The sequence below is a fragment of the Miniopterus natalensis genome, chromosome 2 (genome assembly GCF_054644295.1).
Source record: "Miniopterus natalensis isolate mMinNat1 chromosome 2, mMinNat1.hap1, whole genome shotgun sequence".
NCBI classification, from domain to species: domain Eukaryota; kingdom Metazoa; phylum Chordata; class Mammalia; order Chiroptera; family Miniopteridae; genus Miniopterus; species Miniopterus natalensis.
This window is the reverse complement of record NC_142082.1, coordinates 171453478-171466892: the sequence shown is the minus strand read 5'-3', so window position 1 is coordinate 171466892 and position 13415 is coordinate 171453478. Positions and strand designations below refer to the sequence as shown.

The 13415-nt window shown below is 42.6% G+C and overlaps 1 protein-coding gene across 5 annotated transcripts in view; it reads left to right on the top strand.

The window, feature by feature from the left end:
• The window catches only part of ANKS1B (ankyrin repeat and sterile alpha motif domain containing 1B), a 693028-nt gene that overhangs the window by 645502 nt on the left and 34111 nt on the right, over positions 1-13415 (top strand). For all 5 annotated transcript variants that reach the window (XM_087814846.1, XM_087814845.1, XM_087814848.1 and 2 more), the window contains 2 exons: positions 2318-2446; positions 4293-4364. In XM_087814846.1, the coding sequence (XP_087670972.1) occupies positions 2318-2446; positions 4293-4364 (201 nt within the window). The remainder of the gene's footprint in view (positions 1-2317; positions 2447-4292; positions 4365-13415) is intronic.

The window sequence follows — 13415 nt, the reverse complement described above, 5'->3', positions numbered from 1 at the left end:
AGATTAGAGGATGAGTTGCTAGATGCTGGGAGAGCTTTTAATTAAGAACACGTAGGTAGCTGCCTGTTTCCAGAGTCGTAGCAATTATCACGTAGAGGTTATTACACTCAGCCTCAAAATAATATTGAAATCCGCATAGCCTGCATTTTTTAATTTTATACTACACTTTTTTTAGAGCAAATCACAGCCAGTTGCACTGAAGACTGGAGAAGTAATAAAGATCCAGATGTTTGAGAAAAAAGGAAGAGAAAGATTAAAATAGGAAGCAGAGGAAAACTTAATCCTGAACCTAATTGTGGTCCTTGTTTTTACGTAATAAACATTCATATAACGATAAAGAGAAAATTCAAGAATGAATCAGGGGTGGATCATAAAACAGACCAAAAAATGCTAAAATAGATATCCCAGGTAGAGTCCTAACAGTATCCACAGACGGATAGAAGAACACGCCATCTACACGTAAACCAGCACCTGGAAGAAAGCTGGCTCTCGGGGTAGCTCAGACCAGAGCCCGAGGGGAGGGGGGGTTCTGGCTGGTCACACGCTCCAGTGAGAAGCCAGGGAAAGAGCATGAGGCTGAGTTTGCTCTTCCTGGGCCTGGGGTGACCCACCTCCAAGGGAAAAGCTTCAGATTCTCTGTCTCTATGAAAAGGCCTGTGCATTCCTGAGGGACTCTAGAATTTTCTTCTGTTTTTTCAAAGCCACTTAGAAACCCCTAGAAGGCAGAGCCCGTGCCTGACACTTTCCAGCATGGTCTGTGACCTTACAGGCAGCCTAGTGGAAGTCCGAAGTGCAAGGGGAAACTGGGATGCTGGTCTGCTTCCCCAAAACATGCATCCTGGTTAAGCTGTTCCTTGAGAATTGTGCTTATTAACCTTTGGGGATTTCGAGGTTCTTTCAGAGAATTTAGGGAGCGCTCTGGGTTTTCTTTCTCCTACAAAACAAACACCTACGTCCAAAATTTTGCATTGTTAGCCTAGGCTCCTTGAAAATCCTGCTTAAGGAATCCCACGTTTGCTAGGACTTCTGTGGAAGTTGGTCTCTAGCCAAGGTTTGGCTTGGTTTGGGAGCTCATGAGACCTTTTTATATTCTTTCGACTCCTAAGAAAGGTAATCTCTCATAATCCTATAAGACCAGCCAGATTCAGGTTAGAAAGAGTGGCTTTGGACATCTGCCCACTGTCTAGTTTTATTTATGTCTGTTTGAGAACAAAGAACTGAATTTTGAAAATTCGGAAAAGAGTAAAAAGATCTCCAGTGTGTAATATCTAAATCAGACTAGAGTCCGGGAAAGAGCTGCCAGCACAGGCCTCTGACGTTGTAGGTCCCCCACTAAACCTTTATACAGGCAGACCTCGGAAGATTGCCCTTCGCTTTATCGAGTTTCATGGAAGTCGTGTTTTTTACAAATGGAAGGCAAGCCCCTCCGCTGCAAAAAGATTATGACTCTCTTTACGATAATACTCGATTGCAGTGGTCTGGGGTCACCTGCAGCACCTCCGAGGTATGCCTGTAGCAATAAAACAGTTTGAGGCGAACCTCATGGAAAATGGTCAATAAAATAATGGACCTGCCTTAGTGGGCATATGTGTTATGTGATATCCCACCCTATGCGAATATGCTTGTATTTGTGACTCAGGATCCTCAAGTACATGCATATGCATATATGACCAAACATGGTATTTTAATGTTTAGTCTCCATCTGTGCTTCAGGTTTTCTGAAGAAGATAGCTGAGTACATCCCAAACAATCGCAGTGGCATTACATCAGTGCAAATGAATTCAGGAGGGGAGTTAGTCATGCATTGGTAAATCTTTCTTCTAAAATGTTGTTTAGTATCACACAGTACCTTTTCTCCAGAGATAAAATTATTCAAAGGACAGGGTACATGTCGTATTTGGGAATGGAAATTTATGGAACCGAGTACTCTGCACATAAAAGCAGTTCAAGCTAAAAATTTCAAACAGTCAAGTTTAAAAATCAGAAAATTCTTTCAAAGACTGGGTGTTCTTTTTTCCTGTAACAGAAAAATATGAATTAGTCAATCGTTTATTCATATCTTAAGTATCTTTATTTTTAAATTACTTTACAGAATCATTCTAAAAACAGAAGAACTCAACTTCTTTCACACCTCAAAAATTAACTCAGCTAACACATATAAAACCATAATGATCAAGAAAAGTCCTTATGTACATATAATACACGCAGATGTATGTGCACATGTGCAGCACACGTGTTTAAGATGACCTCAGGCCAGCTGGAGGGAATGAATTTTGCCTGCTGCTCATGTTACCTCTAGAATAAATGTGATTTTCAGACAGGAGACTGGGGGGAACCTTCCATCACCTTGCGACCTCCAAATGAAGCTACAGCCTCAACTCCAGTCCAATACTGGCAACACCACCCAGAGAAGCTCATCTTCCAGTCGTGTGATTACAAAGCTTTTGTAAGTTACCTTGATTTCAGCATTTGGGTATGAGCAGGGATAGAGGGTAGATTTCTGGCTTCTTTACTTTTATATTGAAAATATACCAAAATGTCTATCTTACTAAAATGTTTCCCTGTCTTTTGGTTTTTTAAAGTAGCCCTCTCTCCGCAGAGGAAGTCCAAAAAAATAGAGCTTTATGACCCTTTTAATGTTATGTGCTTAAGATCTGTTTACCCTTTTTATATAGTTGTCTATTTTAAATGCAATGTCATAAAATCAAATCTTAACATGGAAATGAGTATAAATATAGCACATAGAGACATCTCCATTCACCAGCGGTCTCAAAACACTGGGCCTACCCCCTTGTAAAAATTCCAGACTCTCTTCATCATTATCGGTAGGATTATATTACTAGGTATTTTTTTAATAGGAGAGGGAGTCGGGCTTAGCAGAGAATTGTGAGTAATCTAAACAGATAAATGATCAAAAGATACCATAGGTGTGGGGGGCAAGGTGGTTGTCATGGCTACAGCAGGAAAAGGAGCTGAACCCTCGGAGGTGCATTGAAACTGCTCTCAAGTGTTTCAATTAGGACAAACTTTCCCGATACCTTAAAAGATAAGGGCTTCGCCAGGATCGTTTTCCTTAATTAAGATGTGGGCGTTCTGGTTGTCTCACAGCAGGTTGGGCGTTTTTGTCACTCCGTGTGATCTGCGCCTCCTTCACTGCTTGCTTATCTCAAAGCATGCACTCCCGTTTCCATAGCCATCCCCCCGAACCTGGAGGACTGAAATGCCCCCTTTCCCTCCAAAGTTCAAACGCCGCACCCCGAGGCCTCCTGGACGGGCCTTTCCGAGGGCCCTGGGCCGCGCCCTCTGCCGCTGTGCCCCTGCCCACCCTCTCCTCGTTGGGGACTCCAATACAGAACTGGTTGCCAACCCTGTTTTTTCAGAGTGCCGGGGAGGGACACCTCAGTCACGTCAGGGACAGGATTCTCTTAATTCACTTTACCACACATAGAGCTCTTTTTATTTTTATTTTAAGGAAATTCGAGAAGGAAAGATGACAGATGGAAAGCACCCTACCGAAGCTTCAGAAAGTTGAGGAGGAGTCCCTTGAGAGGAAGGCAAAATAGATATTTTGCTAAAAACCGTTTGCCCCAGCCTGGAGCGTGAGCGGCGTTTTGTACTAAGGCAGGATGGATCCCATCACCTAGCAGCCAAGTGGTGGCTGATTCCTGGAGAAGTCCCCCAGCCTGCTTTGTACCCCATTCAGCCCCCGCTGTCCGTTTGCACCAGGGACTCGGCCCCCTCCACTGTGGGACAAGTGAGATGACACTGTCCCTCCGCTTCTCAGGGCCATCAGCCCTCAGGGGCACACGGCTGGGAAGGGGAAGGTCCAAAAGGGCTCTGGGCCGCGGGGCAGCCTGGTGTTATCATCTGTGCGGCCCGGGGTGCCTGGTGCCCGGCTTCTCAGCTGCCTCACAGCCCTGTCATTACAGAGACGCCAGTGAGATTTATTTTTGCAGACGTCGCTGCCTCAAAAAAAAACAGCGACAGGGAAAACATTTTTAGATGCCCCCATTTTGCAGTTCGATATGATTGGAAAGATGGAGCCTTTAGAAAAGGCTGCAGTCTTGTTATCAAGAGCAATTTACAGCTTTCAGAGCTGCGGTTCCCTCTGCTGTGTCCTCGCTGCAGAAGCATTTGTTTGTCAGGACTAGTTGCCGGTCCTTCTGGAAAGTTGTGCGCCAGCTTACCAGCCAGGAAACCAGCTCACCCAGCCGGTGGTACTTCCACGGGTGGTTTTGAACGCGATGCTCGTATTTGTACTTATAAATCGTTGCATTTTTTTTGTATTTTAGTATTTAGGTTCTATGCTGATAAAAGAGCTCAGGGGGACGGAATCAACCCAAGATGCTTGTGCAAAAATGCGGGTAAGTTTGCCAAACAATTTTATTTGTAGTCGCTGAGAGACTAAATACTGGGTGTGGGTACAAATTGCCGCTTTTCACGTTACGGTTTTTCGGCGTGTTGGCCTGCTGAGTCGCGCTGGTGGCACACGGGGCGGGCTTTGGGCTGTGTTCATGGTTATGCTTGAGCTGGTATCTTTTTTATGTATTTATACATATTACATTTACTCTTATTTTTAAAGATCGAAAATGAACTGTATATACATGGGTCGTTCTCCAAATTAGGAGGAAAATTATCTTTAGTTTACTACAAGAAAATGTTTTCAGCACCCACTTGGCATTCTAGATACCGAATCTTCCTTAAAAGGAAGCCAATTAACTAAAATTTATCAAATGCAGAAGTACTGAGAGCATGTTATATAAAGCTGACATTCTTTATGAGGCTTCTTAATTATTCTTGTTTTAGTATAAGCAGCACATTCAACACTGAGTTGAACCATATAACAGTGACTGTGGACAGAAATGGCCATTCCAAGCACCCGTGCTGGTCGCTGCTGGATTCCTCGGAGTCTGTATTAGCCAAGCCAGACCTCGGACTGCAGAACCACACTCGCTTTTTCTTTCATGTGTCCCTTAGTCTCGCTGCCTCCAGAGCAGATGTATAGGGGTTATAGCAACATCTGACTGACAGCACAAATTAAGAATATTGGACTTATTCCACGTAGCAACTAACCAGAGTCAACTTTAACATCGTTAGCGAGCGAACCCTAACTTTTATTTGTGGCCAGTTACCTCGTCATTTATTTTATATGAGCAGCTTCTGGTGGGAGATATTTAAAAACATGTAATTGAACTAAAACAGTTAGGAAGGTAAACATGTAACATTTGCTCATGGAAAGCTAAATGTGTGCGATTCTTCATGAAGTTGCGACCTCAGCGTGGGATTGCCGATTTAAGATGATGGCCAGTTCAATAGCAGGCAGCCCCAAACAGTTTTCTTTCTATCTGATGTAGAGTTATACATAAATTCTCAGCACCAGTGAGTTTTTATTCTAGGTACTGTGTTTATAAAAAAAAAAAAAAGCTCTGATTTGTTTCAGGAACTCTAATCTAGTTCTGTGGCTGCTGATGTGGCTCAGGAGTCACTCTTTAGTTATTATAACTGCTAACGTTTACTGAGTGCCCATCTTTGTGCTGAGTCCTGTGCATGTTCATCTATTTCATCTTCACCACACACCCGTGAGATTAACATGACTTATCCCCATTATACAGGTGAAGAAACTGAGGCTTAGAGAGGTTAAATAGCTGCCCCCAGGTCACACAGTGAATAATTTGCCAGTCTGGAACTGGAACGCTGATCTGACACCAGAGCCCAAGCGTTGGCGACATTGCCCGGCTTCTCCTGGGCCTCGTTTCCTACTCAGAAAATGAGAGCATTGGACGAGATGCCCTTCAGGATTCTTCCGGTTTTTATAATTCTGGAAACCCTGTATTCTAAATATACATACGATCTAAATGATGTCACCAATGCACAATAAGAAAATGGGAACGTTTTTCAATCAGCAAGGCCTGTGATGATTTTAGAGCTATTTGTGAACATACCTAAGAAGTTCATTTGGCATTTCTGATTTAGTTCTATTAACTCGACTCTCTGGGTCCAGCTACTTCGATGCTGTAATCAGCGTAAATAGTGGGTAGAGCACACAGCACCATTTACAATACAGCCGATCTGTGATTTGAATTTCAGTCAGTTTCTTGAAATTAAGTGGATCTGAAATTTCATTTTGCTAGCTATAGCAGAGCCATTTTAATAGTCTCTGCGGAAAATGATTTAGTTAAATACTCATTTGTTGCTTAAAATGAAACAGAAAAGGCCCTCTACTTACAAGCCATTCTTCTTTGGGGCCTTTTTTTCTGGTTTGCTGCTCTTGGTGTTTATTTTGAGTAGTTTACATGAAAATAGGAAGTTTATTGCTTCTTAGAATATCACAGGCCCTTATTTCCCCCATCTTGATTGAATAAGTATCAGCCTTTGATACAGGAGCTAGAGTTGCAGTCACTGTACTCACCAGAGCCACGCAGACGGGGGAGCAGGGGCTAGATGCCATCGGGGACTATTGGGCTGTGAATTAGAACCTCGCCGACTGAAAACGGTGTGGATCTCAACGTGCAGTTCATTTTCAGTTTGAACCTCAAGTTGCTGTGTCCTCTGTTTTCCCACAGTGCAGCTCAAAGTCCCGGTATAATCAGCCTCCCCGGGGGAAATACTTTAGGACATAGATGATCTTAAAAGTTGATATACAGTAAGATCGTTAGACAAAAGTATTGTAGATTCAAACTTTACCTGGTTTATTCTCTTAATGGAAAAAGGAAGTTTTCAATTCAGCTGTCTGCATTTTAGCTGAAATTAAAATTTCTTTTCCAGGAAGAAATAAATCAGTGTGGTTCCTTACTCTAAGAAATATTTTCTTATGTGCAGTTTGGTGACAAAGATAACTAAGATGTGGCTCCTGTTCTCACTGAGTTTACAGCCCAGGGAAGGAGTCTGACATGTTAACGTTTCATTACCCCAAAGGAGCAGAAGTATTACCATAGAGGTATCTTCATGTTGACATCAACCTGAGGGATTGGCACCAATGATCCCAAAAATGGCATACAGGCGTGGTCTCATAAAATCATTTTATTAGGACTGATAACAGGTAACACTTGAGAACTGTGTGCCAGGTCCTACATGAATGATTATATGCATTAATGCATTTACTCATGAGGTAAAGTATTGCTATTGTCCCCACTTTACATATGGAGAAACAAAGGCCAAGGAGAGTTAAGTACTTTGCCCAGCATCACCCAGCCAACAAGTGGTGGAACCAGGGTTTGAACCTAGACAGTCTAACTCCACCACCCACACTCCGAACCCAGGCCGTACCAGCTCTCTAGTGAGCCAGTACAACAACGTTTATTGTCCTGTGTTTTAAAATAGTTGAAAAGATCATTTATGTTGATAAAGAAATAGCTTGCCCTGGCCAGTGTGGCTCGGTTGGTTGTGTGTCATCCCATGCACTGAGAGGTTACTGGTTCAACTCTCAGTCAGGGAACATACCCAGGTTTCTGTTTCAACCCCAATCGATGTTTTTCCCTTTCTCTCTCCCTCTCTCTCCCTTTCTCTCTCTAAAATCAATAAAAACATGTTTTTTAAAAAAAGAAATAGCTTTAGAAACCCTCAAAGGACCTATAAGATTAGCACTGGCTAAATTAAGCCATTTAGGCACAGACATATGTAGTAATTTGGGCTATATTCCAATGTGTTAACATAAATAAAAACTTCAGGAGAGTTTTTTATTGCATCCGTAGAGACTGGAAAATGTTTCTTTCTGCAACAGTTAACTTTAATACATTCACTTTGCCCCAGCAGAAACTAAACACGGTTTTCTCAGAATCATTTGGAGTGTTTGGTAATCACAATTGGTTAATTTCTAAGTGTATCTAAACCTGTTTACTCATCCTTAAGGTCCCCTTCAATTCTGAAATGAAGGTAATTCTGCACTAATCTTCCTGGTGTTTTATTATGCACATATTATTTCAATTAAAAATATGCCATAATACGCTAACATTTGTGAGATGATAGTAATTCACATCATTCCATAATATGGAATCACTTCTCTGTTCATTCAGGTTAACCAGTCTTTTTCCTCTTTAGACAGTCTTAAGATTTTTTTTAATAGAGTTTTATTTTTTTGAGCAGTTTTAGGTTAACAGAAAATTTGAGCATAAAGCACAGAGAGTTCTCATGTATACGCTCCTGCCACCCCACCCCCCTTGCAGTTGCCCTCATTATGGACATCTTGCATTGGCGCGGGGCATTTGTCACAGTTATGAACCAATATTGAGACGCTGTTATTAACTAAAGTCTATGGTTGACCTGTGAGTTCACGCTTTATGCTATACAGTGTTTGGGTATTGCATACACGCATAATGCCATGTATCCACCATTACAATATCACAGAGAAAGTTTCACACCCTAAAAATGCCCTGTGCTCCCCCCTCCATTTACCTCTTTTCTCCCCTGCCCTCCTAGCCCCTGGCAACCACTGACCTTTTTACTGTCTCTGTAGTTTTGCCATTTCCAGAATCTCATACAGTTGGAATCGTACAGTATGGTCCCTCTTCAGACTGGCTTCTTTCACTTAGCAGTGTGCACTTCAGGTTCCTCCATGTCTTCTGTGGTTTGATCGCTCATTTTTTTTTTTAATCACTGAATAATATTCATTGTATGGATGTACCACAGTTTGTTTGTCCATTAACTTATTGAAGGCCATCTCAGGGGCTTCTGGGTCTTGGCGATTATGAATAGAACGGCTGTAAACATTTACATGCAGGTTTTCATCTTAAGTTTTTTCCCCCCCTAATTCAAACCCTAAATAATTCTCCTCTTAAAATTATCTTCTGAATTGTGTCAAGTGAAGAAGAACCCATAGGAACTTGCGTTAAACCCTGATGATTTTTTTACATACGATGCAATGTTTGCCTTGTCTTTTAGAGTTTTCTTTAAGGAAAGCCTAAAAGATTGGATGTGCCTTGATATTGAGGCACACTTTTAGGAAGGATGATTTCTATGAATTGTATATTTTGCTCCTTAGTAGTGCAACTTGGCTGCTGCTTTCCTTTACCATGACAGCTTTGAAGACATTTCCATGTAAAAATAAAATCTAAAAACATTTATAAGTAATGTGTGAGGAGTTGTAAAAAATATTTATTTAATCCGAACATAGTTGTTGAGTGATGCCTTTATGTTTGGTACTGGCTGGGTTTCCCAGCGAACTCGGTGCTTAGAGACAGTCTTTCCTCTCTCCTTAGAAGAGACTCAAAACTAAAGTGGTGTTTAGTTCTTCTGTTTCTTATACAAATCCCTCAAATTCCTTCAATGAGAAATTGTCATTTTTAGGAATAATTTTAGGGACTACTTCTTAGGAACCAAGCTGGGAAAATCTTATGAACAACTTTTTTAAAAAGTCTCTGTTGCCCATGTTTCAAGGAAGAATAAAATCTTTTACCTTTCACTCTCTCCCAAGTACTACACAAGCCAGGTGAATGCAGGTCTAAGCCCGTAAATAGTGTGTGTGTGTGTATGTATTAAAATAGCACTGTGCACAAAGAAACAACCCCATTTCTAACTTCTCATTGCTGAGTCTTGGTCATGTGTACTTTTTGCTCTTCATACCCTTGTTCTCTTTATTGTTTATTTTTGAGTTTATTGCTCTTGTTAATGGCTTTTCTCCTGTCTAACACCCACTCCTGTCTTTTAATTCCCAGTTGTCTTAAGCTCTCTTTCTAAATGTGTTGAGTCACTTGTCATTGGTCCAGATATATTGCTCTGCTGAATGTTCATTGTTGCAACCACTATTTTCCTGCCATGTAGCCCAGAGATTATGCAGTTACGCTCACAGATTTTGATTTCACTTCTGCTCTCTTTTGCCATGGTGTGCTGTGCTTTAAAAAGCTAAGCGAACGTGTTCGTTCTCAGAATAATAGGAAGAGCTAAAATCTGTTGGTGTTCATTTATGCTTAGCACTACTTTATGTAATCCTCACAACAGCTCTACAAAGTAGACGCTTTATTAACATACCCATTTTCCGGATGAAGTAAGACAGAGAGGTTAAATAGCCACACAGCTCAGAAAGGGTGGGGCTTACACAGGGATCCAGATATACCCTCGTGTGCTCTCTCATTCACTGCACAACGGCGCCCCCTGGAGGAAGGAGCTTATCAGTGGGTCCCTTGGTAAATTCAAGATGATCACACAGGCACGCACACGCACAAACTCTTTAGTTGTACTTACAAGTGATGGATTGAAAAGTCAGTGTTTCCCCCCACACACACATTTACAGTTGGCTTTTCAAATTAAAAAGTTCATAAATTTTTAAAACTTTACATTTTCTAATTACAAAAGCAACACACAGTGATTGTTATCTAATTTTAAAATAGAGATACAGAAAGGAGAAATTAAAAACCACTGTAAATTTACCACCCAGAGGTGGTAAACTCTTCTCTGTTAACACCTTGTTCGTATGTAACTCCCAGACTGATTATTTATGCATTCAAGGGCATTACTTTTCTACAAAAAGTGGAAATACTCTGTGTGTGCTGTTTTATATAAGTCTATTTTTAAGGGCACTACTTTTCTACAAAAAGTGGAAATACTCTGTGTGGGCTGTTTTATAGTCTATTTTTAAACACAACAATATAATTTGAAACATTTTTATTTTAATAAATACTCATCCCCAATATTATTTGTGGTGGCTGATCAGTATTCCAATTTATCACTGAACCAAACTTCTTGTTGGACATTAGGTCGTGTCCAATTTTTTCAAATTATAACCAATACTATGGGTAATACCCCTCTGCCTAACTCTTTTAAACTGGTCTGATTATTTCTTAGAATAAGCCGCTAAATATAGAATGGCTGGGTCAAAGGTTATACACATCCTGAAACTGGGTGAGAATGGCCAGATTGCCTTCCAAAAAACCTGTTCCAGTTCAGACCCCCAGAAGCAGGACACGACAGCATGTTGGCATTTGCTTGCCCCATGTCTCAGGGGCATACACCTAATATCTTGAATGTGCTCCTAGTTGAGGGAGAATAGGGAACTTTTATGAGAAAACCGTACATCTTCAGCATGACCGCCGGGCCTGTCGGCTCTCTGACCGACATCTCTTCTAGGTGTAACTCCACCATCTGTCTTTATGAAGAATGTTTATATTTTCACAGCCCCTGAGAGATCACGGGAGAATTCAATAACTCTTAATTGCTCTGAAGACCAAGAGCTGCAGTTAAGTGCTAACTAAGGGTTTTTGGAAATCACTTGTCAAGTGGAAAATAGTGTGTTTTGATAAATTAACTTCTCTCTGACTTAATGTAGGATGCAGTACATCTGAGTTTACCTGCACAGTGGCAGAGAGCGGTTCTGACAGTGACTTTCCATCAAACTCATCAGCCGCATTTTGAGAGCAGAAGTTCTCAAAGTGTGGTCCCCAGACTAGCAGCCTCTGGAAATGGGTTAGAAATGCAGAATCTTAGGCCCCACCTCAGCCTCACCGTCGCCTTCTGCTCAGGCTGCTCTAACAGAAATGCCACACACTGGGAGAAACTTACTCCTCCAAGTTCTGGAGGCTGGGAAGTCTGGGTTCGAGGCACTGGCAGGCTCTGTGTCTGGTGAGAGCTCTCTTCCTGGTCCAGAGGGAGCAGTCTTTTCACTGTGTCCTCCAAGGGCAGGAGCAGAAGGGGAGCCCCGTGGCACCCCTTTCATAAGCATACTGGTCCTTTTCACAAGGGCTCCACCATCATGCCAGAACCACCTCCCCAGGGCCCTACCTCCTAAGACTATCACACTGGGTGCTAGAATGCAACATATGAATTTTGGTGAGACAACTAGTCAGCCCATAGCACTTACTGAATCAGAAACTGTAGGGGTGAATCCCAGTGTCTGTCACTTACCAAGCCCTCCATGTGATTCAAATGCACTGGAGAGTTGGAGAGCCGCTGCCTGGGTCCACTGGGCATCCAGTGAGAGGCTGCTGTGTAGAGAGGCTGCCCTGGCAGAATCCCTGTGCCACGGTGCCTGGAAACCAGCTGGAGGAGTGGAGATAGAGGGCACTGCCTTGCACTGTGCCAGATTTGCCCGGGTGTGAGTTACTCTGGGGGACAGCAGCCGTGTCTAATGCCAGAGGAGCAGTTCTCATGGCCACTTGCCCACGGTCTGGTCTCGTCACGTGGCCTTCCGTGGGCTCTGTGCTCGCCCAGCCTCTGTATCAGAGTTCCTATGACCAGAAAAGCCCTTGAGAGGTCATTTAACCTGATTTCCCAGCCAAGTGAGACTTATCCCTAAGTCATCAGTGACAGGTAAAAGTCCAAACTATTTCTAAAGACGTCCAGAGGGAAAAACGTCCCAGCTGCCCCAGTGATCCTTGTGCCCTCTCAGGAAGTCTGCCCTCATCCCGGTGCTGCAATTGGAGCTGGGTTTCTGTTGCAGAAATGAAGGCTTCTCTCCCGGAGGCTGGAAAATGACAAGATCTGTGGAGCTTTTGCCACCCCATGGGAATCTCGCCGTGTATCTTTAATCACATCTGAGGTTCTCCAAGTTCTTTCGAGGCCTCCATGCCTGGCTCCAGGCACGAGGGTTCTCTGAGAAGCTTGCAGAGCCCTGTGTGTGTTGAGGGGCCGGCACTGCGGCAACGCTGGCGTCATGCCCATTACCATTCGTGAATTCATTTGCTCATTCATGTAACAGTCACGGATTTCAGCAGCTGGTAGATTGAACCCGATGAAATTGCTGATATTTAGCCATTTTTGACCCATAAAAATGGCAATTTCATAGGGTCCAGCCTAAGACCATGTGTTAGTCATTATGGGGGAGAGAAATCGAGACAGGTGTAGGCCGTCTCCAGGAGCTCCCCTGTAGTGAGGGAAACAGAAAACCCCGAGACCCAGGGCAGAGGTCATGGGTGAATGGCAGGAGTAAGAGGTGAGCCGTCCCATTAAGTCGGGAGGCCAGGCCAGGCTCTCCCCAGAAAGTGGCATTGAAACTGAGTTTGGATGGCTGATTTGTGGTCGGCTTCTATCTCTCATACCTCCTACAACATACCTACTTTCACTGCCTACAGAGTCACCACAATAATGCTTGTTTTGTGTATTTTTAATCATTTGAAAGTCACTTAGGGCTACCAAAAATAATTGCTTGATCCTATTTTAATTTACTGGCTGAAACTGAATGTAATAATTAAGCTTTGAGACTAAAGAAAATATTACATGGCCTTGACTCAGTTGGTTGGAGCATCATCGTCTTGTACACCAAAAGGTTGCAGGTTCTGTCCCCGGTCAGGGCGTGTACAGATGCAACCGATCAGTGTCTCTCTCTCCCATCGATGTTTCTCTCTCTCTCTAAGATCAATAAAAGCATATCCTAAAAAAAAAAAAAAGAAAAAGAAAATATTATATGGCGAAGTCAGTAGTGTGACTCAGCACTGGTTATCCAACTAGAAAGCATTCTCAGGGTGGCCATGTGTAGGTTAAAAATATAC